Source organism: Nyctibius grandis, chromosome 8 (assembly GCF_013368605.1).
Source record: "Nyctibius grandis isolate bNycGra1 chromosome 8, bNycGra1.pri, whole genome shotgun sequence".
NCBI classification, from domain to species: Eukaryota; Metazoa; Chordata; class Aves; order Nyctibiiformes; family Nyctibiidae; genus Nyctibius; species Nyctibius grandis.
In genome coordinates, this window is record NC_090665.1 from 39,179,719 (window position 1) to 39,207,222 (window position 27,504).

At 58.9% G+C, this 27,504-nt stretch overlaps 4 protein-coding genes across 5 annotated transcripts; 2 read left to right on the forward strand and 2 right to left on the reverse strand.

The window, feature by feature from the left end:
* Positions 1 to 7,545: 7,545 nt before the first annotated feature.
* Positions 7,546 to 10,960, reverse strand: LOC137666504 (selenoprotein Pb-like). Its single transcript, XM_068406564.1, has 5 exons — positions 10,831 to 10,960; positions 9,780 to 10,003; positions 9,466 to 9,678; positions 9,206 to 9,341; positions 7,546 to 8,544 (listed from the first exon to the last, which is right to left on the reverse strand). The coding sequence occupies exons 2-5, from the start codon at positions 9,986 to 9,988 to the stop codon at positions 8,299 to 8,301; spliced, it is 804 nt and encodes a 267-aa protein (XP_068262665.1). The 5' UTR covers positions 9,989 to 10,003; positions 10,831 to 10,960; the 3' UTR covers positions 7,546 to 8,298.
* A 1,550-nt stretch (positions 10,961 to 12,510) lies between these two features.
* Positions 12,511 to 15,502, forward strand: HPDL (4-hydroxyphenylpyruvate dioxygenase like). Its single transcript, XM_068406736.1, has 2 exons — positions 12,511 to 12,576; positions 13,855 to 15,502. Exon 2 carries the CDS (start codon positions 13,866 to 13,868, stop codon positions 15,048 to 15,050), a length of 1,185 nt encoding a protein of 394 aa, XP_068262837.1. The 5' UTR covers positions 12,511 to 12,576; positions 13,855 to 13,865; the 3' UTR covers positions 15,051 to 15,502.
* A 589-nt stretch (positions 15,503 to 16,091) lies between these two features.
* Positions 16,092 to 21,705, reverse strand: MUTYH (mutY DNA glycosylase). 2 transcript variants are annotated; one of them, XM_068406045.1, is made up of 16 exons: positions 21,528 to 21,705; positions 21,162 to 21,295; positions 20,287 to 20,326; positions 19,864 to 19,937; positions 19,687 to 19,728; positions 19,481 to 19,552; positions 19,161 to 19,274; positions 18,806 to 18,903; positions 18,399 to 18,543; positions 18,061 to 18,133; positions 17,798 to 17,983; positions 17,506 to 17,651; positions 17,147 to 17,299; positions 16,961 to 17,011; positions 16,541 to 16,687; positions 16,092 to 16,448 (listed from the first exon to the last, which is right to left on the reverse strand). In XM_068406045.1, the coding sequence occupies exons 1-15, from the start codon at positions 21,679 to 21,681 to the stop codon at positions 16,583 to 16,585; spliced, it is 1,587 nt and encodes a 528-aa protein (XP_068262146.1). In that variant the 5' UTR covers positions 21,682 to 21,705; the 3' UTR covers positions 16,092 to 16,448; positions 16,541 to 16,582. The 2 variants fall into 2 exon arrangements, with proteins under 2 accessions (XP_068262146.1, XP_068262145.1); XM_068406044.1 differs by having other exon boundaries at positions 18,058 to 18,133.
* A 443-nt stretch (positions 21,706 to 22,148) lies between these two features.
* Positions 22,149 to 27,214, forward strand: TOE1 (target of EGR1, exonuclease). Its single transcript, XM_068406721.1, has 7 exons — positions 22,149 to 22,277; positions 22,351 to 22,391; positions 22,580 to 22,676; positions 22,828 to 22,986; positions 23,304 to 23,563; positions 25,000 to 25,171; positions 26,281 to 27,214. Exons 1-7 carry the CDS (start codon positions 22,167 to 22,169, stop codon positions 27,076 to 27,078), a joined length of 1,638 nt encoding a protein of 545 aa, XP_068262822.1. The 5' UTR covers positions 22,149 to 22,166; the 3' UTR covers positions 27,079 to 27,214.
* Positions 27,215 to 27,504: the final 290 nt, after the last annotated feature.

Here is a 27,504-nt window from a genome sequence, read left to right on the forward strand (position 1 = left end):
ACTCCTCACTGGCCTCTGCTTCAGCGGAGGGTGATGGCAGCACCCCTGGGACCAGCACAGCACGGGGCCGATGGGGAGAGCGCTGCTGTCTTGCTGGGGCTGGTCGCCTTGCTGCCACGTCCAGCAGGGCACCACCCCAGGATTTTCCCCAGAAATACATTCCTGTTCTTTTATCCTGTCTGATTTTAAGTGACAAACCTCTAAGGAAGAGCAGAGCTTACAGATCTCAGAGTTCAGTTTTCTTACTCTGTGATTCTCAGCACTTTGAGAATCGAAACCCAATTCCTTTCTCTCTGCAGTTCAGTCACATCTAGACCATTGCTGGTTACTCTCTTGTTGCAGAGATCTCCTATATACTCTTACTGACAGAGCAAGAGTACGTTTCCTGGAATAACAGGGCGATGCAACTAGGGAACAGGAAATAATTATGCACCTTTGCTATGCCACGAGGTATGCCCAAGCCCAAGGTCTCCTTTGCAGGACTCGGAGGGAAGGAATCAGATCTCAGGCAGGTAGTGAGAGCAGGCAGAGCCACTGCAGTGAGATCTCCATTTTAGCGAATAAGCCACATGCTAATCGATGAAGGTCAGGAAGAGGTTTTCCTTGAAGGCTGAGGTGTTTCTTGCTGCTGCCTTGTTCAAGATAGTCAGTGCTAACAGGCAGCAGGGCCTGGATGAAGGCAGCAGCTACACACGGATTTGTTTACGTTTTCCCCAGGAATCACATCTGCATTTCTTTAACCCCAAAGGGCATTTCGCTCTCTGTAAGAGATTGTTGTGACAGGGAGCACTTCGGAGCACAGCATTTTGCCCATCACCTCTGCTCGCTGTGGTGGCAGCAGGACCTGGGGGGGACGAGAAGGGCTTCATCCACCTCTGCCCCTCCCTGGCTGCAGAGAGGGACCTCAAGGGGCCATCCCAAAGCACCGTCCTGACCTAAGGCAGAGCACGCCTTCCCAGCAGAGACCAGTCTGGCAGGATCTTAAGCACCTCTGATGATGGAGACTGTGGGCTCTGGTGTTACAGCAGCCCAACTGCCCCGGAGTTTCTGCCAGCACCCGCATCCCCCTCCCAGCCGCCGGGTCTGCTCAGGCAGGGGTGAGCCTGCACGAGAGCCTGGACACAGCACCCCAGCTTGTCGGGTCCCTCTGTCACCAGTCTCTGCAGAGCTCACCTAGTGACAACCTTGAGTGTCCTTACTTACGTCGTCCCCAGACGGTGCCAATAAAGAGGATTTTAGACTTCATCCCGAGCAGGGATGTTATTCATTCCCAACGAGCTGACTTCTCACTGCATAAAACATATAATCCAGACTCAAATCAAAGCAAGGTTGGTGCAGCGGCTGGCCAGCCTGTCTCTGGGGGCTTAGCATGTTATTTCAAAGACAAATCAATCTATTTTTCTTCTCCCTCTTCATCTGAATATTTGTTGCTCCCCATTCCTCCCCATCTCTCCCTGTCCCTTTCATTACTGCCTTGAATTTCACAAGCGGGGAGCTCTCCTCCTCCCAGAGAACACGGACAGACCTCTTCTCCCCGGGGAAGGATGTGAAATGTCAGCCTGCCGCCCAGCCCCTGATGCTGCTCATTCAGAGCCTGGAACCAGGTACATCAATAATTCACCGCACGCTTTCCTGAGCCTGGCCATTTGCTGAGCCTCTACCACCAGCAGCCCCGGTTCCCCTCCCGGCTTCAAGACTGTTTTGTTGGGGTCTGCCCATGCTGTGATCCACCAGCATTTACTGACCAAAGGGGCTGGAGCCCCCATGTCTCTACACTGCAGTTAGGCAGCAGTGTGGTGTGGTATTATGGGAATTTCTTTGGGTGCCAGCTCAGTTAGAAGTCCAGCTTTAAGTTGCAGGTGCTGTAGGGCAAGAAGTCTGCTTTCCTCTCACTAGAAACTAAATTCAAGAGCTCCAACAAAGAGAGAGGAAAAGGATGCTGCTGAGATGTTGTCCGCAGGTTTTCTGGCACCTGTGCTTTGTTTTGTGGCAGATAAGGTAAGTGCTGGTAGGTACCATGTCTCGGCCCAAGGGGATGCCACCTCCTTGGCTGCTCCCACCTGCACTCTCCTCTCCCCACCATGCCCAAACCCCGCACCCCGCAGAAAGACTGCCTTTCCCTGGGCATCATCCCCTCTCTTGGATGCTCCCGTGCCTCTTTGACATTACTTTGACTCTGATCAGTCAATGTTGTGCACTCACTAACATAGATAACACTGGCTGAGCCTTGCGGAGATAACAGCTGAGCTTTGCAGAGATAACAGCAGAGCTTTGCAAGACCCAGTGAGCACCAAGGAAGTTCTCTGATGACAGATGAAGATATACAAGAGCAGCAGAAGCTTTATGGCCAATGAACCATGGGAAAGGAGCTAGACAGCAGAGTGCAGGCGGCCACCAAGCTCCTGCTCCGGCCTCCCAGAGGATTTGCTGCTCCAAAGCAGCTGAAGCTGGGCTTATGAGCAGCCAAGCTCCCTGCTACAGCCGCCAGCCCTAGGCACTCATTGGATGCATGGTGGTTTCTGCTTTCCCTGGTTGCTGGTGCTGTTGAGAGCAGAGGCAGGAGGGAAAGGACATGGGGAGTAACACAGCCTGCAGCTCCCCTGCCTTAATGCACTCAGGAGCAGAGGGCCCAGGATAGTTATTCCTGTGGATCCAACTTCCAGGGAGGGGCAGAGGGCATTGCCTTATGAAATAGTTGGCTTTGCAAGTTAGAGGACGCATACCTTGGTTTGTTTGCCCGTAGAGTTGAGCTCCATTTTTAGATTCTCCAGTGCCTAGTAAGGTCTCTGACAAAGCATAAGCTTGAGCTGGAGTTTTTGCCATCAAACTGTTCGAATCCCCTGTGGATTCTCCACTGACTCATTAGCACTGAGTTATTGCTGTGCTCCTCTTTCAGCAGGGACTCTAATAAAGTTGCTTTTTGCTAGCCAGCCAGTTATTTTATGAAACTTTCTGGAACTGACAATCTCAGGGACCTCCTTCAAGTGTGACTGCAATTGTCTGTGTACTCAAAAGAGAAACACAAGGACTGAAAGTACCATCTCCCCTCTCCAAGCACGGGCTGAATTCGAAGGTTGGGTGCAGGGTGGCTGCTCTCACCCTCACTTTGGCACAGGAACAGCTCTGCTTGCCTGCATGTCTCTGTATCTGCTCAGGGATGCGTAAGTTTAAAGCAGGGGATGCTCAGGGTGCTGCAGCTTCTCTGCCCTTCGTCTACTGTCAAGGAGGAGAGCAATCCCCAAGAAAAACCTCAGGCCATCCTTGAGCAACCAGCACCACACCATGGCCTCCCCAGGGCACCGACTGCCACACCGCCTCCGCCTGCCATGCACCACAGGCACACGGAGTTTGGACCTGACAGGGCTGGGGGTCCTGGAGGACCTTGGCAGGAGGCTGGGGGGGGGTGTGAGCTGGGGGAGCCGGCAAGCTCTGCTGCAGGGATGGGGTCCGTGGGGCAGGGTGGAAGCTGGGAAACTCCTTCGTACGGCTGGAGAAGGGGCACCCAGGAGCGGAGGGGCAGGAGGAACAAGGAGATGGTCTGGGGCAGCAGTGAGGAAGGGAGTAAAATGGAGCGAGGTGCTCGGGTACCAAGTGTCAGGCTGGGATTGGGCAGACCCGGACTCCCCCTCATACCCAACCAGAGAGTTATGGCTGTCAGGAGCTGTTGTTCCCTCTCTCCCACACACACGACATTACATCTCTGGCTTGCCTTCTTGGCAAGCCTTTCCCCAGCCCCCGTAAGATTAGCAAAGTGCTGAGCCTCTGCCTTGCCACGGACATTTCTGCACCCTTCCAGCAAACGCATTTGCTGTCCAGGCCAGCAATTACGCACAGAGGAGCTGCTGGGCGAAGACCCTTGGCTTCCAGGAGAAACGGTCGCCTCCCAGGCACGGAGTCTAAAAGCACAGAGCGCTCCAGAAAGTTACTCAGCCCCACATCAGAGTGTGACATCCATCCTGGCCAGCCTGGCTGCTGCGGCGCTGAGCTCAGCAGAAAGCAGACCCCCGGCTGATCGCCCCCCTCCCAGCCGCTGAAGCTCCCTCCCCTTAATTAGAGATGCTAAAATAACCGGGGAATCATTTTGCAGGCTACAAGAGCATGAATAAATGATGGCAAAGTGAGGCATAAACAACGCTCCCATCGGCCTTTTGCATCACGTCTGCCTGGCTTTGGAGACATGAGTGGGTTGCAGGGTCCGGCCGGGTGGGAAGCTGGAGTCAGACCAGGGCTGGGGCTCATCCCTCCACCCTTGGTCCCGCTCCTCCTCCCGGGGCAGAGAACCAACAGTAGGTTACACCATAACCCCTTTGTGTCATTCCAGCCTTTTACCCTCTGCATTTAACACAGTTTGCAAATGGTGATTAAAATATAGATAACTCTGGGTGGGGAATGGTCTTCTAGGGGAGGAGGGAGAAATTAAACCGGTGAGAAACAACACACTGAACCAACATCACTTTTTCAGCCAAAAAGAACAAGACCTGTAATGGAGAGAAGAAAATATACAGATTATGCAAGCTAAAAAATAATGCAGAAGAGGGTGAAAACTGAACAAATTCAGACTCAAAAGAGAAGCTACAAAATCTTAGCGACGGACTGCTTTGGGGTGACTCTGCTCTCTCTCTGCCAGCAGATGAAAGATGGGGCACGCCAAGCAATGGGGCTTTGAAAACCTGGGGACTGGGCTCTGTCCTGCTGGTGGCCTCATGCCCAGCCAGGACCTGTGCTTGATGCTGGGGAGGGAGATGAGAATGAACAAGGCCAATATCTGACACACTTCCTCAGCCCCATCTTCACCAGCCTCTAGCACTGTTGGCCATGCAGGGGGCACCAGTCACTGGGGCTGGCTCATTTTTGTGGCTGTTTATCTGCTTTGTCCCATCTCCTTGGGCAATGCTACATCAAGATGAGTCTGGACCTACTCATCAGGGATGTCAGCAAGTTGGCCAAAGCTGGGGACAAGCTCTGCAGCCCTCGTTCCCCAGCTCCTAACCCACAATGGAGGTACATGGCTGTCATCCCAGGCAGTAGCATTCACCCTCACCCCAGAGAAGCAAGAGGGGCCCGGCTGGGCTGGACTTGGGGGACAGAAATGCAGCCGCCTGCATTTATTTTGCCTAACAACAGTGATCTCTCTGTATATTTTCATTCTGTTTTCCTAGGCTCAGCTGCCTCCTCAATGAAATGTTTCCAAAGCAGCCTGGCTTGGCAGCACGCCAGCCCCGGCTGCCAGATGAATGGGCGGAGGAGGAGGGACCCATTCCTCTTCTTGACACAGCATCGCTGCACAAGAGGCCTCTGTTGACATTAGGACTGGCTGTTCCTCCTCTCCTGAAAGGCTCTGCCTGGCTCTCGGCAGGAGCAGCACACAGGGCCAAGGCAGCAGGCTGCATGTGATATGGGACGGGGGTCTATCCTCCTCTGGAGTGGTGGCACAGTCATGAACACCAAGGTACCATGGAGCATCCTCCTCCAAGGTGGTGGCACAGCCACAGACACCAGGGTAGCACAGCCCAGCACTGCCAGGACCCGAAGTCAGCCCTAGTTTCTTGCCCTGGACCCTCCTCTGCTGAGCCAGCCTCTGTGACAGCGGAGCACTCCTTGGGGCTCTCTGACTCCCACTAACAGCGTTACTCCCCCAGACATCAGCAGTGTGAAGAGCGTGTTAAGTCTCCCAAAACAGCTCTCCTCAAGCCCGCTCAGAGCAAAGCTCTCCCTCAGCACCGCTGGCATGTAGACACCGACACAGGTTTTGAAGAGCTCCAGTCTTCAGCACCTTTCAAGGGGGAGCGATGCCATGGGGGCCCTAAGCACAGCACCCCCAAACTCTTCAGGGCTTTGGACAATAACATATGGAGCAGTATCGGCTTCACCCTAAACCCTGGCCATTCCTCAGACATGCAGGACTTCACCCAAAGAGTGTCATAGCTCTTTCCCATGCCTCAACTTCTCTACCCAAAGCAAAATACCAACCCAAGTCTTCAGGGCTGGAAATTCGTCTGCTAGGAGATAGCCAAACAGCAGCAGTGCAAGCCCAGTGCCACTGGACTACTCACCCAGCACAAGACGGGATCCTCTATCTGCAACCACTAACAGCAGGTCTGGTTATCAGCAAGGGAATGTAAATCTGTGTGTGCCCCACTCATCACAATGTCACCTACTTGTCAGGGACAAGTTTAGGAGTTGTGCAAGGAAAGGATGTGGAATTTAACGAAAGGGCAGAGGAAGCGTCAGAAGGCAAAAGAAAGAGATAAAAGCCAAGGACCAGCAGCTGGGTCAGAGCAGCACTCAGCAGCACGCCGCAGGGACACAGACTGCTCCCAACAGCCGCGGTGGGGAGAGGGCTCTGCCTGGATCTGGTGGAAAAGAGGCCAACCACGCATGGATAAGATGAATTAGTTGTCTCAGCAGCACCGGCAAAATGAGCGAGAGGAGTGGAGCCCGTGAGGCCCGGCCTGCTTTGTTTCAATTACAGCAGCTGCCAAAAGAAAAAGATAACCTCAATATTGATGGCAGGAGCAGCAGACAGAGGTGCCCTTGCAGGCTGCTGGGAGCAGGTAGAGGAGGAAGAGGGGGAGGAGGAGGAGGACGAGGAGGGAGGGAGCAAGAGAGATGGAGAAGGGGGAGCAGGGTCTCAGCCATTGCCCCATGGGAGAGCCTGGCTGGCTCCCACGGGCTGGTGAGAAAGACCCACCTGATCCCGTTGCCCTCATCTCCAAGAGGAGCTCGTCTTCACCCTGGCTCTTGCCCCAGTTGCTGGGCAGAGCATCCTGCAGAGACAGGGCGGAGGGGTGCAGCCTCACAGGACGTGGGGCAGAAATTCATCTCAGATCACCATCAGTAGGACACGCACCACAGCATGGCACCATGCAATGCTGAGCAGGAAAACCATCTCTTTGCTCCCCATTCAGGCTGTGAGGCCAAGAAGAGACGGAGAGTTCAGGGGAGGTGTTGAGTGGGGCTGTGTGGGATGATAGATGGAGCTGGAGTGAAGGGCTATGGGGCTGACAGAGGCATGGGGGCAGCCTGGGGTGCAGGCAGGCACAGCTGCCTGCCAGGGATACCCAGCTGCTTGAGGGCTGGGCAGCCCCCAACACTGTGCGTGCCATGGGGACCAGGCTGGGCACTGGGGACAAGATACTCAAGATGACCTTGGACTGCATGTGGGAACTTCAGCCCCACGACAGCAGCTCAGGGCAGACACCCCAACATCACACCCACAAGCCAGAGATCAAGGTGCTGAGCCAAACTTCCTCCTGGCACTGCAAGGTTAATATCCTGCCCTGAGAGGGGGACTAAGCCCCTGGTTCACATCTAGCAGGAGGTAACCAGAAGGTATGAAGAGATGGGGTCTCTTCGGTCTTCAACCCCTTCACCTCCAGGTGTCTGCACAGGGAAATGCAAATCACCGCTGGCTGCTGCTTTATGGGGTTCACATCCAGTGCCAAGTCCCTCCTTGTGTCCAGAGAATAGCCCAGGGCCAGCCCAGCACTGAGCGAGCCCCCCACCCTCCTGGGGAAGGGACACCAGAGGCCAGGCTGAGCAGGGTTCGCTTCACAGAGGTTTTATTTGTACTCTGGATATCCGCATCGCCCTCCGATCTCACTTCTCCCCCAGGACAGACCCCAGGATCCTCATCCCAGTCCTCCCAGGGCTGTGGGCCTTGGATACAGCCCCTAGGTCTCTAAGAGGGGACAAGGCCACCATCTTGCGGCCACCCATCACCACTGCACATACCCATGTGCAAGGCCTGGAGGGTCCCCAGGATGTGACAGCTATGGGGGTACAGGGTTTAGACCATGGGGAGCTGTGACCTCCCACCCCCTGGGATCACGTCCTGCAGGGCACACGCTGTTCCTCCTCTCGCTCCCCGGCCAGGACACCCAGGGGTGCCAGGACACCCCAGGGTCTCAGGATGGCCAGAGCATGCTGGCAGTTCTGCTCCCTTCCCAGTTCTGGCCCCTCCACCCCTGCCCTGCTGCTCCGTGCAGTGTCAGCCAGCAGTGACCGGGGCCATCCCGGTTTGCACAGCGGGCTTCATTGAGCACAGAAAGGCAGGCGGTGGCAGAGGAAGGCTCAGAACCGAGCCCTGGGGCTGAAAATGCAGCACCTCGGGGATCTGAGGGGGCTTTTCATCCCTGGTCACAGCATGGGAGTATGACCCACATGGGGGATGCTGGAGAGGGTTGTCATACCAATGCTGCTGGTGACCAGCAGCCCAAAGCAAGTCCTTTCATGTCTCTGGGAAGCGAGTTGGCATGGTCTGCTTGCTACTGGGTTCTGTGAGGCTGCCCAGCCGGCTTAGTGCTCATTTCCTTCCTTCTGCTTCTTCCCCTTGTGATGAGGCTGGCCATGGTCGCTATGGTGGTGGTGAACATGGGTGGCAGGTTCGTGGTCCTCACTCAGGTCTGTGGCTCTCTCGCTGCTGACCTCATGGTGGTAGTGAGGACGGAGGGGGTTGTGCTGGTGGACTGAGGTCTCTGTCTCCTTCCCCTCCTGTTCGGGAAGCGGGCTCAGGGTTACAGGGACCTCCATGGTACTGTTAGCCTGGGGAAAGTAACACAAGGGCTGGTGTGATGTGTGAATGCACACAGAGCCCCGCAGTGAGCCTGTGAGCGTGCCTGTGAGCTGGGATGACAGCAGACCAGCATCTGTCATACAGAAAGCTGCGTGCATCAGAGCAAAGGCTCTCCAGCCCCGACCCAGGGCTCAGGGAGGACAGGAAAGCCTGGAGCACATAGAGCACAAGCCTCTGTACCTACACCCCTTGGCTCAAGCTGTCTGTGGTCCAGGGAGTTCCTGAGCCAGGGAAGGGGCTTTGTATTTAATATTTCTAGATGGATTTTTCTCCTAGGAAGTGACTACTCGCCTGCTGAGCCCAGAGCTACATCCTTTTCTTTGCTCTGAGCTTGCCACCTCTGCGTCCACTGCCTGCCCCTTTCTTGCATCAGAACAGCCAGCGACCATAGTTAGCTTTTCCAGATCTGGGCTGTGACCACTTTAGTCCCCTCCTTCTCAACCTGAAAGCTCTGACCTATTTAACTGCCCTTATTCCAGACCTTTCACCACCATCCCTTTCAACCGTGGCCAAGGGTGGCTGACAGCCCAGAGCCTGTCCCTGACATGAAGATAAGGTTGTTTTTTTCCTGATGTGCAATGCCAGAGGAGAGAAGGGAGCCTGGCTCCAGCGAGCATCCCTGCTCCTTACCTCCTGGGTGGTGTTGGGGTAGAGGGAGCAGTTGCCACAGAAGTCCTTGCTGTGGGTGAAGCGGATGGCCGACTCCACGTAGGGGAAATGGAGGAAGCTGTAGGGCAGCTGGATGTGGAAAGCCAGACGGCCACACCTGTGGGGAGAAGCCATGGCCCAGCTCGAGGCAGGGGGTCTGGGGTCCCCCCAGCACAGCCATGGGGGGAGCTTTTGGAAGACCACCAAACACTCTGTGACCCCCCAGGAAAGCCTCAGCTCACCGGTCGTAGACAAGGAAGTCGTCCTTGTCACCCCCCAGGACCTGCCAGACGTCAGGGTCCTCCGGCTCTGGCTGGAGGACGAGGACGCCTGGCGGGGCCTGGCGCTCCAGCTCCTCGAACATGGCGCGGGAGAGTGGTGCCTTCTCGTTGACGATCATGTAGCGGATGTCGAGGGCGCCTTGCCGGGCCAGCCTCTCCTGCAGGCCCCGGAGGCTGCGGGCAAGGAGGTGCTGGGGTGCCAGGCTGGGGGGGGCCGCCATGCCGTCCCCCAAGATGGCGGGGCTGGGTTTGGGGCTGGGGGGAGCAGGGCTCACCTGCGGGCCTGCTGCAGGCAGAAGTGTCAGCTGGCCTTCAGCAGGGCCACCACCGTCACCTGCCCTGCCGCCCCCGCCATGGGGCTCAAGCCGTTGACGCTCCAGGCCGGCGCCTCCCGGCAGAGCTGGCTGCTGTTGGCCGCCCCCTCGGAGGCCGAGGCCAGCCCCAGCCCCAGCCAGGCGGCCAGGGCCACCACCACCAGCCCCATCCCAGACCCCCACCCCTGGCAGGGGGAAACAGGGCGTTAATCCCCCACCGCCGGCATCTGCCTCCCCTCTGCCCTGGGGCTCAACCTGGCGGGGTCCTCCCAGCTCCACTGCAACCCCAAACTGCCTCCCCGCACCCCCCTCCCAGGGCAGACAGACTGGTGGGCAGTATCATAGTGGTCCCAGAACGGCACCAGGAGCTGGGACACCCATGCCGGAGGGGCGGGGGGGGGAGAAAGGGGGATGAGGTGGGGGGATCGGGGTGCCTAGCTCCTGATGAACACTGCACCCTCGACGCTGGCTTTCGTGGGCACCCACTGACACAGTCAGGCACCCCGGTCTCCCCCAGCACCGAGGTATCTGCTCCATGCACTGGGGGGAGAAGGTCCTGCTCTCCCTGTGAGCCTTCACCTCCCCAACCCCAAAAGTTAGATCCAGCTGTGGCCAGGGGTCTGTCTTTGCCCCAGGGGTAAGCAAGGATGCAGCCCCCATCATCCCAGTCACAGGCAGGGAGTCAGTGGGACAGGGATGGTTTCACCTTCAGGTCACCTTGAGTGTCCTTCATGCCCCACAAAGCCCTTGGGGGCTGCACAGAGCCTTTAAACCCCCTGCCCCCCAATATCTGCCTTAAGCCCCCTTACTCCCATGGCCCCCTAACCCTGCCCACCCCAAGATATGCCCCATCCCTCCAGGATCCAGCAGATTTAATGGGCAGGGGGAGGACAGGGGCCTGGGGGGGATGATCTGGGGAGGTGGGGAGGGAGCAGGGGGCTGTGGGGTCTGGTCGGGATGGATGTACCCCCAATCCCCAGCCCTCTCCCCCACGAGAACGAGCCCTCAATACCACTTTTCTCCTTGCTGCCGTCCTCAGGCGAGACCTCGGCTCCCAGCACCAGCGGCTCTTGGCAATGCCCAGCTGGCCCTGGTCTCCCTTTTATCTCCTGTCCACTCTCCCCGCCCAGGAGGGAGGAGAAGAGCCCGGCCGGAGCAGGGACTGTGCCCCGGCCACCACCGCCTGCCTCGGGGGACGGCAACAAGGCAGGCACTGTCCCCCTCGGTGCCACATGTCTTCAGGGTCCTGCTGCCGCAGCCCAGCCTGAGCTGTGCTGGGACAAAGCGGTGCCTGGTGCTGGGCTGGCACAGAAGGTGCCAGGCAGTGCCACCGGGAAAAGCCGGGCATGGCCACATGAAACCCCCGCCACGGGCACCGGTGGGCCGGCAGCATTGCCAAGGGCACCGCTTGCATCAAAGGGTTGCAGGACCATGGGGTGACATAGACCGGTGCCACCCATGCACAAGGTCCCTGGGGAGCTGCCAGCACAGCCTCTGTCACCCTGCAGAAAAAAAGATGGGTGCCTGCCCCATGCCCCTGGGGTGCCAGAGCTCCCTGCCCTGTGGGCTGCCACCCCAAAGACCGTGCTGTCCTGCCGCACGGTGCCACGGCTGCTCTTGGGCCACGCTTGGCCCCACAGCAAGCCCCTGGCATCCAGTCCTGTGCCTCCTGCCCGGCCCCGCGCCGATGGGGCTGTGGTGGTAAGAGGAACTGGTGTTCCCTTGGGAAATCACAGCGCTGGTGGATCCTCCCACCCCCAAGCAAACAAGAGGAGCTCACTACTTTGGCCACACACGTACATCTCTGCAAATATTTGAGCAGCTTATCGTACCTGGGCTCTGTACAAAAACATGATAAGGTAGGGAAGGGCAGCAGACCCAGACACAAGGGGGGCAGCAACACGGTCCTGGACACACGAAGAGGAGGAGATTCATCCAAAACCAGCCAGGAGCAGCAGGGTGAGAGGGGATTGCTGCTGGGGGGCTGGAGGGGCTCAGGGATGGCAGCAAGGACATGGGGCCATCGTTTGAGATCAGGCACATCTGTGCAGGGTCAGCCTGGAGCAAACCCATCCCATAACCAATGCCGGACCCTCCGCAGAGCTGTCACCCTCCCATCCGTGCACTGCTGTCCCCAGGTCCCTGCAGGTACCCCGGGCACCGTGAAGCACCCAGCACTCAGCAGGGACGCATGCCCTGCTCCGACAGGATTCGGGCCAGCAGGGAATGACCCAGCCCAGACGTGAGCCATTTCGTCACCAGTCCCAGGGGACCCTCAGCCATTTTGTCACCAGTCCCAGGGGACCCCCAGCCGCCGCCTGGCAGCCGGTGCATCCCCTCCCTTTGCTCATCCCTGAGCTGGCAGCCGCAGTGCTGCGGTTATCAGCCTGGGCAGCTTTTTGTTTTGCAAACACAGCCCGGCACCTCCGGGGTCGATACAAACTTTTGGCACTCGCAGTGTCTGGCAGCCACACGTCCCTGGCTTTAAACGTGACCGAGCAGCTCTCACGCCGCAGCGGCATGGCCCCACGCCTCGTGTGCCGGCCATGTCCTCAGCCGGGATGGCACCCACCGATTCCTCCCGCCGGGGAGGCTTCCCCACGGCGGGGCAGGTTGCTTTGCAGCCTCTCTGGCATCGCCAATCCCCTTCCCCGTCCCGCCATGGCCTGTTGCGTGCCGGGGAGGAGCGAACTGAGCCGCCTGCCTCTGCAGGGCCAGCCCCTGCCCGGCATCCCCTTCGCCCGCAGCCTTGACCCTGGTGAGCCACAGGCGGAGGGCAAGCCGGGGCCCTGCAGGCCCCCAGGGCACGGGGGGTGGCAGGACTGGGGGTGACGGGGAGAGGCGGCGGTGGTGGGAGCAAAGTGGGACCTGTGGCGATCCCGCGGGGTGCAGCAGAGGGAAGGAGGGCAGGGAGGGAGGGAGCGGCGTCCCACGTGCTCACCGGGGCAGGGGCCCCAGCAAGGACCCCTCCTCCCCGGGCTGGCGCGGAGCAGCTGGGGGTCCCAACGGGGTGCTGCCGGTCCCCTGCTGCCCCACGGCAGGTGGGGTGCCCGGGTGCAGCACAACGTCCCCCCCAGCCTGGCAGAGCTCTGTGCCCTGCCTGCGCAGGGACCCCTCCGTGCACAGTCCTTTTGGGGGGGCAGGTGGGAGGGAATATTTAAGCAGGGCTCTCCCCCACCCCGACGCATGTTTGCGGGGTCCAGCCAGGGCAGCTGGTGTGTGCCATGGAGTCAGGACACCTCAGTGCAATACTCCTCAGAGGTGATGCTGAGTGGGTTTTTGGACAGACCTTTTATCCCCCATTCAGTGTGACGGGTATTTTTGGGGGAGGGAGGTCGCTTTCCCCACAGTGTACCACATGTTTCACCTTCTGTGCCCTTAGGGCAAGGTCACTGCCCCAAGCCTGTCGTGTGGAGCATGGTAGCTCCATGCTGTTCTTGTTGGGGAGGGGAAGGGCACAGCAGCCTGCTGTCACCCCACTGCTCCCCTCCTCCATTTGTGGGACAACACTGACAAGCACCGGAGCAGCACAGCAGCCTTTTAGCTGTAACCAGTGTGTTGCTCCATGTTTACCAGTCCAACCCCCACGTTCCTGGTTACTGGTACAGGACATTCCCCCCCACCAACCCTTGTCCCCATAGTCACGTAGCACGCGTCCCTCAGCTGGCTTCCCCCGCTAACCTCCCTGCACTACCCTCAAGGGACACATGGCCCCAGAGGGGACCTGCTGTGGCCAAGGCTCAGGGCTTTCCTCCTCTGCAACCCCAGGCACAGGTCAGAGCAGCAGAGCAAAGGGGTGGTGGGACAGCTCAGCATCCTTGGGCAGCTCTTTACAGGTGGTCCCAAAGGTGGGTGCCCTTACGCAGCGTGTATTGGCTTATAAGATCTGCTTACTTAAAACACACACATTTAAGGGTACAAATTTACACATATGTGTATCTGGGCATGCAAATGCACTCGGGCTCTGTGCAAGGTGGAGGACTGGCTCCTTCCCACCGCCAGCAAGCCCCCCTGACCCCATGCGTCCTCCTCGCAGCCTTCCCAGCCATGGCAGCCTTGCTGAACTGCCCCTGCTTCATCTCCCTCCACGTGCCCTTCAGACGGGGCTGGGCCCAGGACCTGGCTAACACCTTTCGCTTCCAGCCGGTGGCCATGCGGAAGACCCCACAGGTCCGGCAGCTGGCCTTGAGACGGGGATCTGCCCTCTTCCTCATCAATGAGCGCCTCGCACTGGGGCCCACCCATGCCTCTTCCCACGATTTTCTCTACGATGTGGACCCCCAGCCCACCATGGGCACGGCCTCCAACATCTGCTTCGAGGTGGAGGATGTGCCAGGGCTCTGCAAGCAGCTGCAGAGCCAGGGATGCTCCCTGACAGTGCCCCCCACCACGGTGAGGGATGATGGCGGCTCCGTCACCTACAGCGTGGTGAGCTCCATTGTGGGCAACATCAGCCATACCCTTCTGGACCGATCCCGCTACCAGGGACCCTTCCTGCCTGGCTTCCAGCCCATCCAAGGAGCCCCTTCGGTGGCTGGGGATGGGATTGAGATCACCCACTTTGACCATATCGCCTACGTCTGCCCACGTGGCGGTGCCCGGGTGGCTCTGGACTGGTACCAGCGCTGCTTCGGCTTCCACCGCTTCCTGCTGAACCCACGGGAGAGGCCAGCTGAGGGGTACGTGCTCGGTGGGCAGGGAGTGGGCATGCTGCTCCTCGGGCTGCAGAGCGCCCAGGATGCCCCGGCACACGGCTGCAAGCTCGTCCTCGCCGAGTCCCTCTCAGAGGATGGTGCCAACCAAGTTGACACCTTCCTAGAGCAGCACGGTGGGGCCGGGATCCAGCACGTTGGCCTTCGCACCACCGATATCGTCGCCACAACCAGGGCTTTGCAGCAAGGGGGTGCACGGTTCTTCATACCTCCTGCCACCTATTACAGCCAGGGTGGCAAAGCGGAGGAGATCCGGGGGGCCGGGCAGGATCCCCGCATGCTGGCAGAGCTGGGCATCCTGCTGGATACCACAGTGGCCGGGGACAAGGGCCAGCCAGGCGCTGATGCCGCAGAAAGCCCTTCTCAGGAGTATTTGATGCAGATCTTCACCCATCCCATCTTCTCCGAGGAGACCTTCTTCCTGGAGCTCATTGACCGGCGGGGAGCGCCAGGCTTTGGGGAAGGCAATATACGGGCACTGTGGAAAGCTGTGCAGGTCTATAAGGACCAGCAGCAGTAGTGGTAACAGCACCGTCCTCCTCCCTCAGCTCCCCGTCCTCTCTGGCCCGACCCTGGGGCAATACACCACTGCAGAGATAGCAGCAGGTGCCTGCGGCATGGCCCAGGTTGGCAAGGACCAATGAAGGTCTCCAGGTCACCCCGGAGCCAGCTTCAGCGTGACAGCAGGTTGCCTGGCGCCAGGTCCAGTGGGGCTCTGAGCATCTCCCAGGATGGAGCGTGATTTTTTCCCCCCTCCCTGGTTTCCCAGCAAGTTATCGGCCTCACATGAGAACTTTCTGCCTTAATTTCATCTTGATCTAATCAGACTTGTGCCTGCAGCATGGCCGAGGACACTGCTGTCAGAGCAACACCCACGGATCGAGGGGGATGAGGGGCTGCCAAAGGGATGCAGATAACCCAGGGGGCTGTGGACACCAGCTCATCAACAGTTACCACTCAATTAAAGAATTAACCTGCAAGCACTGCTTTGATTTTTTTTTTTTTCTCCTCCCATTTAAGATCTACCAAGTGCCAGGTGAGGACAAAAGGGCCCTTTCTACCCCTTGAGGGAGGCTGTCACCAGTCTGAGGCCCCTTGTGCACCCCTCAGGACTGGCCCGTGTTCCCACCAGCCCCAGGCAGGGACACAAACCTGAGGAGGAGGCAAACCCTTGGCAGCACCCCAAGAAGAGCCTCCTGTGCCTTTGTAAGGGTGCTACTGGTCAGCACAGTCAGGGAAAGCCGCAGCACGGGCACAGTGGGGAACAGCCGGATAGAAGAGATAAAAGAGGGATAAAACCATACAAAAAGCCCAGAGGACGATTGCTTGGCCCCATGGAGGAACAGCCCATGGGCAGGAGCTGTGTGGGTGCCTTATTCAGGGTCAGCAGCAGTTAATGCTCAGACAAGGAGCTCGTGGGTGCATTAACCAAGACATCACTGCTGTCCCCAACCCAGACATACGCACCCTGACAGCCATCCTCACCTTCAGTCATAGGCTGCCCGACAGCCCCAGCTTAGCACAGTGCAACGGAGGCAGAAAGTCACTTAAAAAAACCCACACGCTTCAGGAGATTTATTATTAGAAAGTCTGTGGCTCAAGTTCAGTAAAAACAAGCATATAAAAAGGGCTACTGGAGGTCAAGAAGGGCACGGCAGCATCCCCAGGCACTAGCTGGTGGCTGAGGTGCAAGCACAGGCCAGGGCATGGGGCAGCTGGGGACGGGGCTGCGGGGGCGATGCAGCCACAGCCTTCCTGCTGCTCGAGAGAAACCCCGGCTGCCGTGAGCCCACAGTGCTGGACCAGCTAACCCCAGGAGGGCTCCAGGCGAGCAGGGAGGGCAAGCCTGGCCCCGGGTCACGGCCAGGAGCACTGCGGCCACGTTACGGTGCAGCTCCCACGGGGGAGCCAGCAGACTCTACGTGGAGAAGCATGAAACCATTACAGGGCTGTGGGGTGGGCACGCAGCAGTATGGGGGACACCATCCCCATGCCCGAGGCAGGACTCACCACAGCACGGGTCTCCGGTGGTCTCAGATGCCGAAGGTGCTGTCACGTGGAGGTGGGCACCCGGAGGAAGGCACGGAGGGAGAGCTGCGTCCCAGGACGGGTGCTGCTTGCTCCCTGCAGCTTTGCCCCCCGCTTCCGCTTGGAGCCCTGCAGGACAGACACACGTTGGGGCTAAACCAAACCCTGAGGGCCCCCCCAGCCCCCAGGGATTACCCCTGAGGCAAGGGGGGGACCCTGGTGTTGGGGAGAGCCAGGGGCAAAGCCAGCCAAGCAAATCCCCCAGACGCAGCCCCGCCCCAGGCTGGGGATGCTCCTTGCCCTAACCCCAGAGCCCAGGGGTCTCCAGCACCGCCCACCGGGGCCTGGCCCACAGCAACATGGAGCGGCTCCCAGGTCTGTGCACCCCACAGCGATGCCCACCTTGCCAGGGCTGCTCTCCTCCCCACGCTGCTTCTCACACGCTTTCAGCACCTGAAGGAAGCACAAGAGCCCAGAGCTGAACTGCAGCCGGGTCCTGGAGCTGGGACAGCCCTCAGAGGTTGGGGGGATGCCCGGGACCCCAGGGAGACAGAGGGAAGGAAAGAAAGGCCCAGGGCCCCTTGGTACCTTCTTCATGGCCGTGGACACAGCTGAGGTGTGGAACATCTCCTCTGTCACCCAGCGGGATGGGGACAAGGTGGGGTCCAGGCTCACATCCCCATCCAGGGGCAGGGAGTAGACCACATACGTCTGGTGGATGTGAGAGAAGATGTGGATGACCTGCGAGGGGATGGCAGAACACAGAAACGGGCAGGCGGTGGAGGATGCACTGCTTGCTCAGCTGCCTCACAAGTGCACTGAGTCTGCCAGGGCTCTGAGGAGCTGGGCAGGGGTGACAGCAGAGAAGGGGGACCCTCTTCCCCCAGGCTGTCCCCCATGGCCAAGCACAGGGGGGCCACTCTGCACGCCTCCATCTCCAGGCTTACCTCTCCGATGAGCCGCAGGGCTCCTGGCACCACCGGCTGCCCTGTCCAGGCCCGGAGGTGATCTGCCAGCACCTCCCTCTGCTCCTCCTCCTGCAGACCCTGGGCCAGGGGGACGCTGGGGAACTCCCAGAGCCCAGCCAGGAGACCTGGGGAGGGGGCACAACAGGGACATAAGCCAGCAAGGGGCACATCTGGGGACACTGAGTCTCATCACATCCCACTCCCAGGCTGCTCTGTCCCTCTCACAGGTGGGAGGGGGCAGTGCCATGCCTTTGCTGCCCAGCCCCATTACCTGAGCTGGGTCTCTGCACGATGAGGTACTCCGGGGCCCCGTGGCAGCCCCTCCGCTCCAGCACACCCACAGCTGTTCGTGCCACCCGTGGCTGCTTCTTCGCTGCTTTCCGGGGGAAGTTGGTCACCCCCAGACTGCTGTTCCACGGCTCTGTGGCTGGGGGGCACAGGGGACAGCCCCCAACACCTGCAAACACCGAAGTAACAGTCACCACAAGGCCCAGACCTGGAGCCACAACAGGGATCTCCCCAGGCTCTTACAACAGTCCTCAACATCAGGCACCGGGGTGGGTTTTCCGAACAGCTTCTGAGAGGCGAAGGCCAGCTCCTTGTCCACCTGCAAGGGGGGACAGGAATGGGGACAGGCTCATGACCAGCCCACCTTGTCCCCATACATGGTAACCCCTCGGGGCTGGCACCTGGTGAGGATGCAGGACATGATGCCCAGCCAAGAACAGCTTGCAGCACTGGTCTGGGACAGGGATGGCTTGTAAGAAGCTTCAGAGGGGACCTGGGGTGACCTGCTGCCACCCCACTGGGACAGCTGCCAGCCCCCAGCTACCTGCAGGCAGGGAGGGGACAGATTTTGGGGTTGTACTTACCCTGCGCCGCGCTCGGCAGTGCTGCTTCACGGGGCACTCCCCACACAGCGGGGCCTTGGGCACACACACAGTTGCCCCCAGCTCCATCAGGGCTTGGTTAAAATCTCCTGGGCGGCTCCTGTCTACCAGGGCATTGGCCATGTCCCTGGGAGAACGGGCAGTAAGAGACAGGGCTCTGCAGGGAGACAGACCCAGGACCTCTGCCTGCCTCCTGCCTGTGAGGGGGGATGCTCCCAGGAAGGCAAAGGCAACACGGGCCCTTTCTCCATCACTCCCAGCAGCACCAGCTTCCTAAGAGCTCCCACACCCCCGGCCTCACTCCATTCACAGGCTCAGCTTCCCTTGGCCCCCGACAAGCACAGCCGTGATCATCGCAGCTCGGAGCGGGGACGAAGCATTCCGCTTACCAGAGCCGGTCGATGACGGCTGGGCTGCTGGAGTCGGCACCGATGCACCGCAGGCGGCACAGGACCCGGATCACGTTCCCATCCACGACACCAGTAGCCTGGGACCAGGAGCTGGAGTCACCACACTGGGAGGTGCCCATGCTCCTGGCAAGGCGGGGAGCTGAGGTGCTCCCAGGACGGAGGGGGATACACATGCGGTGGGCAAGACGCACCCCAAAGCAGGGGAGAGTCAGAGTCAAGCACAGCCCCAGGGAGCCCCCGGCTCCTGAGACCTGCCAGCAGGACCCTGCCAGGAGTGGGGCTGGGTGGCAGAGGGGAGACATGTCCCCGCTGGCCACTGATGCCCAGCTCTCACCTGCCCATACGAGATGGATGCAATGGCTCCCGCCGTGTATCGGCCCACTCCCGGCAGCAGCTTCTGCAGGTCCTCGGCCGTCCTGGGCATCCGGCCGGCCAGCTCGGACACCACCTGGCAGAGAGGGGGTTGGCATCAGGGGAGCAGCCGGGGCATGTGCGTGCAACTCACGTTAGTCACAAGAAGAGAGGACCCCGGCCCTCTGTAGCCTTCTGCCGGCAGCACAGAGCCCCAGCGAGGCAGGGCAGGTGGGAGCCAGCACCAACCCCCGGGCCGCAGAGGGCTTCTGAAACGCCTCCCCCACCCCAGCACCAGGGCACCTTCCTTGCTGCCTCCTGCAGACGCTTTCCTCGGGAGTAGTAGCCAAGTCCTGCCCACAGCTCGTTCACCTCCTGCTCCGAGAGACATGGCGCAGCGTTAGACGAAGAGCCCACAAGTGCCGGGAGAGCACCCGGCCCCAGCAATCGCAGAATCAATCAGGTTGGAAGAGACTTCTGGGATCATCGAGTCCAACCATAATGCTCACCTCCAGGGACGCCTGCGCCAGAGCCTGCAGCGTTGGCCACTTCTGCAGTACAGAGGGAAGGAGACAAGTCAGGGACAAGCAGAGCCATGCTCTGCAGCTGGGGATCTGCCACAGGCAGTGGACAAGGTCTCCAAAAAGGGATGCCTGTGGGCACAGGACCCTGTAAGGGGCAGTCACCTGCATCCAGCGGTTGTAGTAGTCGATCACTGTTGCCACCTGCGTCTGCTGCAGCATGATCTCAGACACCCACACTGCAGGGAGCAGGGCAGGGGTCAGAGCAGAGGCCCCAAGGCCACCCACACCTTGTGCCGTGGCCACATTAGCCCTGCACGAGCATCCAACCCATGGGACCCCTTCCCACCCCCTGCCTTCCCCACATGCTGTCCCACAGGAGCTCCCTCAGGCCCAAAGTGGGCTCTCGGGCCCCCCCAGCCCCTTGCCAGTGGGGCTCCATGGCTCCCATGGCCGCCACAGGCAGCTTGTTCCAAGGATGGCAACTGAAGCCGTGTCTCCTCACAAGGCCACGTTGCACACACGTGGCAAGGGGCAACACGCAGCAGGGCACCCCCTGAACGCTGGGGCCCAATCCCTGCTCCTCACCTGCGTACGCCCTTCTGTCGGCGTCTGGCTCAGTTGTGGCCTGAAAGGGGAAGAGGACAGAGTGAGGGAAACAGTGTGACACAGAACCCCACCACAGATGGGACCTGCATATAAACAAACTTTTGTGGTGCGTTTTGAGCTCTGCACAGGAGTCTGCATCAAAATATTTCCCCCAAGCCCTCAGAAGTTCTGAGTTCAGGTTAAATCAAGCAACAGCCAAAGCACCTTCTCCCTGGTGAAGCCCAAGGGACTTCACACATCTCCCACAGTGAGTTACCTTAGAGGTTCAAAGCTCCCAGCGGAGGAGCTTCCCCAGACCTGAGCCCCTCTGCAGGGGAGGCAATCACAGGCAGATGTAAATCCCACAGAAGGGCCACACAGTTCCCAGCACCACTCAGACAGACGTTGCTGTAGAGCTGGTGCCCACCCCAGCACCCCGATTGCCCTCTAAGCTCTTGCTGCCAGGCCAAGCACAGAGTAGGTAGGAGCTCTAATAAAAACGCTCCGTAGGCTTAAAGCAAATACACGGACGACGTTTTCTGTGCAGCGCTCGCTGCTGCAGGGCACCATAGGGGCAGGACCAAAACAAAACCAAACAGGCAGGACCAGAAAAGCGCTCCAGGCTGGCGGCTGTGTGCGAGCAGCGCGGTTTGCCCTGGGCCCCGCTTTACTGTTCGCATCGAGGGACTGGCTACACGCCACCCACCGCGGGCCTGCCAGGGCTGGCTGGGAGCTCGCTCCCATGTCCAGCTTCCACACAGCGAGGGGACGCATCACACAGCGAGAGACACGGCGGTCACCTCCGCAGCGCTCCCTGAAGGCGGAGGGGCCGGTTCCCCGGCCCGGCACCCCCGCCTCCCGCTGCCCCCCCTTACCAGCGTCCGCCAGGGAAGGTCCCGCTTGCATTTGTCGTACCAGGCGAGCAGGCTCCCGCGCAAGGCCTCCGCCTCAGCCGGGTCGCTGAAGAGGTGATAGGCGAGCGCCAGAGCAGGCGCCGGAGCCGGGGCCCCTGCCGGGAGAGCGGCGCGGGGTCGGGGCACGGCAGGGGATGGAGAAGGGCTGCGGGGCGCGACCGCAACAACACGGGGCCAGGGGCGGGAGCCCGACAGAGCTGCTGCCGCGTTGGCGAGTGCCGGGCCTCACGAGGACGCAGCAGGCACCGGTAGCTGTCCGTGCTTGCGGCCCGGTGCCCCGGAGAGGACACCCCACGCTCCCCTCCCAGCCCTCCCGCCACCGGGCACCTCGGCGGGGCGACGCGCCTTTCCTGCTCTGCCCCGCAGCCGGGACTGCCCTCCCGCCGCTCCGCCGGACACCCCTAGCAGCAGCCGCCGCCCGCAGCTGGCTCATTACCGGGCCGCCGGGGCTGAGCCCGGAGGCGGTGGCGCGGCGCCACATAAGATTTTCCCGGGAAAATATTTCCCTTCCAGCGCCCCACCCCCGGGCGGGGACAAAGAGGAGAGGGCGGCCCCGCCCACCTTCCGTGCGTGAGCCAATCGCAGCGAGGCGCGGGCTCGCGGCCCCACGCTCTCCCGTCCTCAGGCCGCCCGGGGGGGGGCGGGACTTCCCGGCGCACCGGAGCCAATCAGCGCTCCGGGGGAGAAACGGAGACTGTCCCCGCCCCTTCTCCCGCCGGTCCCAGCGGCCGCGCGAGAAGGACCCCAGCGGGCTGCCCCAGCTAAACGCCCGTTGACTTAAAAACCAAATTTCAGTTGAAAACGGGTTTTGGAAAAAGGGGAAAAAATCCTCTGGTGGGTGACAGGAGCCAGGCGGCCCCCGCGGGCAGGCAGCGCAGGGCCCCGGGGCGGGCGGGGCGATCGGCGGGAGTGGGCAGGCGGCGGACAACCGCGTCGGCGGAGGCCCCGGTAGCGGCGCGGGCGGCCATGGCGCGGCGGCGGGTGCCGGTGGTGGACGTGCAGAGCGACAACTTCCGGGAGCTGTGGCCGTCCATGGTGCTGGCGCTGCGCACCGCTACCTTCATCGCCGTGGACACGGTGAGGCGGGGAGGGCGCGGGGACCGGCGGCGCGGCCGGGCCCGCGGGGCCGCTGACGGGTGTCTCCCCGCAGGAGCTGAGCGGCCTCGGAGCCAGGAAGTCGCTGCTGAGCCCGTGAGTGCCCCGGTGGGGCGGGGAGGGGGCGGTCGCTCAGCCGGATTTACCGGCTGCGGGTGCTCCGAGGCGCGTCCCGCCGGTACCGGCTGCCCGGTTCCCCTTCCCCAACGGGTTTGTCTCTCCGGGGGAGGCCGGTGGGACGGGGCCGGGCCGGAGCCGTCAGGTCCCCTCCTCCTGCCGCCCAGGTGCATCGAAGAGCGGTACAAGGCCGTCTGCAGCGCGGCCCGGACCCGCTCCGTCCTCTCCCTCGGCGTGGCGTGTTTCAAGCAGCTCCTGGAGCAGGTACGTTCGCGGGACGTGGAGCGGCGGGCACCGGCACCCCGCTGGGAGACGGAACTCAGCGCACCCGAGCTCCGCGGGCTCGCCCCTGGCCTTCTGGGCGGCTGCCTGTGATGGGTGTATCTGCGTGGCTTTGCCCGCTCTCCCTCCGCAGTCCGAGAACACGTACCTCTGCCAGATCTACAACCTGACGCTGCTCTGCACGGAGGATTACGTTGTCGAACCGCAGTCGGTGCAGTTCCTGGTGCAGCACGGCTTTGACTTCAACAAGCAGTACTCCCAGGGGATCCCTTACCACAAGGGCAACGACACGGTACTAAAGGGCTCCCCTTCAGACACCTCAGCTCGCTCTGCTCCAGGCTCCTGGGGAGGTTGCTGGCATCTCCCTCCCACAGCTGAGCGAAGATGGGCTCACGCTGGGGGTCTGGAGTGCAGCACTACCCCTTTCATCTCCCTGCTGTTTTATATCCAGGCTGTCACTTGTTACAGTTGCTTTTCTAAATATTTAGGCCTCTGGTGAAAGCAAGAACTAGCTGTATGCAGTGCTCTGCTGCAGCAGGCTCTGAGGACTTCCTGGGGCGAGGGCAAGTCCAGGCGCTAAGGCTCCCTGACTAATCCTTCTTCTTGCAGGGCAATGAGAACCAGAGCCAGACCGTTCGGACTTTTTTTCTGGAGCTCATCCGAGCGAAGAAGCCTCTCATTCTCCATAACGGCCTGATCGACCTGGTCTTCCTGTACCAGTGCTTCTACGCTCACCTCCCGGACAACCTCGGCACCTTCACCGCTGACCTCTCGGAAATGTTTCCAGCAGGAATATACGACACCAAATATGCTTCAGAGTTTGAGACTCGCTTTGCAGCATCCTACCTGGAGTATGCTTACAAGAAGTGGTGAGCTGGTATTTAAAGCTTTCGGGAGGAAAGGCAAAGGGAACGTCAGTGTTTTGTTTTTCTAGGCAAGGGGTTGGGTCTTTGTATTACCCCCATGAGTGAAGAAAGGTGCTTTTCAGATGACTGCCCCATGCTCTTCCCATTTCTAGGACGGGTGCTGAGTGCATAAGGGTGCATTTTGTAATACACCTTATCTGTTCCGTGGGCAGCTGCTGAAAGAGGATTTCAGTCTTCTGCTGGCAGCAGTTTTGACCACAGAGTGACCTGATCTAACTGAAAAATAATTGATTCACTGCATGGCCCTGGTCCAGCGATGCCACAGGGCCGTGGCAGGAACACACGCAGAAGAGAGACCCTTGAAACTCAGCTAGAGAGTGAACACAAAGAGGGCTGTGCCTGCAGGGTCTGCTAGTTACAACTCTGTTTTGTAAGGGATGGTGCAGCTAAAGGGTGGGTGCTCTCTGGCCCTCCTGATGCTGACCAGCTCTGTCACACGTCCCGCACGTGACACTTGCGTGCGGCCAACCCGTCACTTTCCTGCCAAGTGAAGGTTGTGCTCGTTCCAGGGTGTCCTGTCTTCCTTCCGGCCCCCAGCTCCTCATGGCTATCTTCCAGGCAGACATGTGCTAGAAGCAGAGATGTCTCTCGACTTCACGTGTCAGTCTGGCCCCTCGTTCTGCACTCCCCACGCAATCTAAACAAGCCCCTGGCAGTGATGCAGCCCCTTGAATCTCCGTTAAGCTGAAGTCACGCTCTGTGCAGAGGAGAAATGGTATTTTTAGTGACTGTTTTCTATCAGGAAATGCCATTTTGACAGGTCCGAAAACATTCAAGATGGCTGTTCTCAAACATGAGAATGCTTTGTTTTGACAGGATAAAAATACTTTTTAAACTGACCTCTCAAATGTTTTAAGCCACAATTCTAGTTACATGGAGCCTTCCCGAGGTTTGGGGCGTTTTAGCTAGCTGTTGGGACAAAACAAGTTCTTTTCTCACGAGATGGAAAATGTTTCCTTGTTGTCCATATCGCCCAGGTTCGACCTCTCAGGGCAGTAGCTGCTGGATACTCTATGTGATACCTCACTTTGGGCATTTCTTCTCTGTCCATTAATATTATGAGGACTAAGACATATCTTAATGCCCTTAGTATTTAACACCAAGCTATGTGTCCCCTTCTCCCATAGCTTCACCAGAGACACTGTTGTCCCTGCCTGTATGTCTGCATAGGAGAGACCAACCTTTAAATCAGCACAGAAGCAACTACTTATTCAAGCTGTTCTCCCAGGCCTGAGTTTTTCTCCAGCAGGCTGTCGAGCTGGCTAGAGCTCAAAAGCTGGAAACTAGTGGAGTTGAGACTTGGTGGAGAGCAGCGTGCTCTACGCTGTGGTACCTTCAGTGACTTAACCGCAGTAACTCTGTACTCCTGTTTGTTCCAGCAAGCGAGAGAACTGCAAGCTGAAGGACTCCAGCAGCCAGCACCTCACCATTGAGTTCTGCAACTACCCTGCCAACATGTCGCGTTACATCGACTATCGCCACTGCTCTCTGGAAGAAGAAAGCCACAACGTGGGAGGGGAAAATAAGGTGTCTGTCTGTGAGAAATTTTCGGTAAGTAACGTGAATCCCTGCTTCCTTCCTGGCTCTGTGGAAAGAGCCACATGTGGCCAGAGCAGGAAGTGGTAGGAAAGCACCTGGGAACTTCCCCTTGCTTGCTTCACAACACAAGGAAGATTTTCAAGCCTCAGGTGGCTTCATGACATGAAGGGCAATAGCATGCTCTGTTTGGAGGCGGTGAATTCCACAGGCTGCATTAGATACTGAGATTCAGAAAGAGACTATATGACCCTAAATAGCGGGATGGTATGAGATACAGTACCCATTGCTGTCTTGGGAGGGCTGGAAGTTCTAAATTAGTTTGTCTTGTCCTCTGAGCAAGAAATGCCACCTCTTCCCTCCCCCATATCTTGATTAGATATAAAAAAACAATACCTGTCTGCAGCTTCTGGGACTGTAGTACGGTGCGATTCACAGCATCTTGGTGCTGGTGCTGCAACAGCAGTAAACAAACAGCCCATCTGATCAGATCATAACTGGTTTCAGATGCTTCAGGGAGAAAAGGAGCTTTTCCAGATGTTGCACGTTACTGTTGCAGAACACAGGTTGGGGAAACCTCTGTAAGTTTCTCATCCAACCACCAACTCAGTGTTGCTCAGAGCCTTGTTTTTGTGAATTTTGAAAATCTCTTAAAGACAGAGATTACAAACCCCCTCCAAGCCCCTGTTGCAGAGCTTGACCACTCATTGCGAAAAACGTTTTCCTGTCTATCCAGTCAGAATTTCCCCTGACTTGTTACCACCTTTCCCTGTGCTCCCTTCAGAGGAGTTTATCATCTTTTCTATAACCTCTGCTTTAGGTAGCTGCAGACAGCAACTAGATATCCCCATCCCCTTAGCCTCATCTTCTCAAAGCGGAACAAACCCACCGTCCTTGGCCTCTCCTCACACATTCCGTGCTGCATCTTGACAGCCCCGTGCTGTGCTCGCTGCAGTTGGTCAGTGCCTTTCTTGTGTGTTGTGGGGCTGTAACTGCACACGGTGCTCCCCATTCAGCCTCCCAAGCCCTCAGTATAGGGGAATAATTAGCTCTGCTCCATGTTATGGTGATAAGCTGCTCTAACCAGGAGGCTGGTGGCTACAGACCTCTCTTTCTCCCCCTAGGCCTATGGCTGGTGTCCAAAAGGGATGAAGTGTCCACAGTCTCATAACATAGACCTCATAATTGATGAGGATGACAAGCTTTGGGAGAAGCGGAAGAAACGGAAACACAAATGGAAGTGTCGGAAGAACACAGAAGAGTCCACAAAGGCATTTGAACAGGAAAGCTCAGGGAAAGAAATGGAGGTAGCTCAGAATGGGGAGGAGGGACCACCACGAAAACAGAGCTGCTACAAGCCTGCAGCTGCTACAGAGCTGGCAGAGATCACACCGAACAGTGAGGGCAGGACCCTGGCAGAGAACTCCATGGACACAGAACCAGAGGTCAGCTCAGACACCAGTGCACAACAGGAAAAGGATCTGGGGAGCACTGAAGGAACTGCTGCCCAGGTAGCAGCTGCTGTCAGCCCTTGTGCCAAGGGAAATGCCTCTGACAGTGACCAAGTGGAGGGGAATTCAGAGGTCCCTACTGGAGTAGGCTCAGTCAATCACCCAGACACCCCTGAGACTGAAGCTGCACGTGCCACAGAAAAGGAAACCCACGGTCCACCTTCGCAGGGGGGCACACACCGAGCTGGCTTTGATGCATTCATGACTGGCTATGTCATGGCTTATGTGTGGATGCTCAAGAAAGGGAAAAACACTGATGCTGGCACAGGGCCCTGGTTGCCAGACTGCCACAATAAACTGTACCTCAGCGGGAAAGCGGTGCCACTTCAGATAGTGAAGAGCTTGTTTTCTAAAACTTCCAAAGCTCACAGCCAGAAGATGAAGCTGGCCTGGGCCAGTGGAAAGAGCTAGAGGACTCCTCACTGAACTGGGCTTTTTTACCCCCTCAAGTTTTGAAGTGCTTTATTCCATCAAGAACTGAGCAGAAGGGGGAGAAAGTTTCTTACTGTTGTTTTTGGTTTAACTTCTGACAGATTAAATTGCTCTCAAGTGGAGTTTCCTTGTTGTTCCTTAGCAGCATGCTAGGCTGTGAAGGCAGGGGTGAGGCTAGAGAAGAGGGAGGAAAAATGCACCTCTCCAACTGCACCCAGGGCTGCAGGTTTCAGTTTAGTGCTCCGCACTCAGAGTGGGTTTTGAAAAAACCACCTCAGGCTGCCTTTCTGGACAGACCATATGCCCGCTGCTTTAGCATGGGTTTCACTTCTTGCAGAAGATGAGGAGGGTAAGCACCTGATAACAAGAGGAGACAGAGGCCAGAGCTTCCCCCTTAAACTTCTT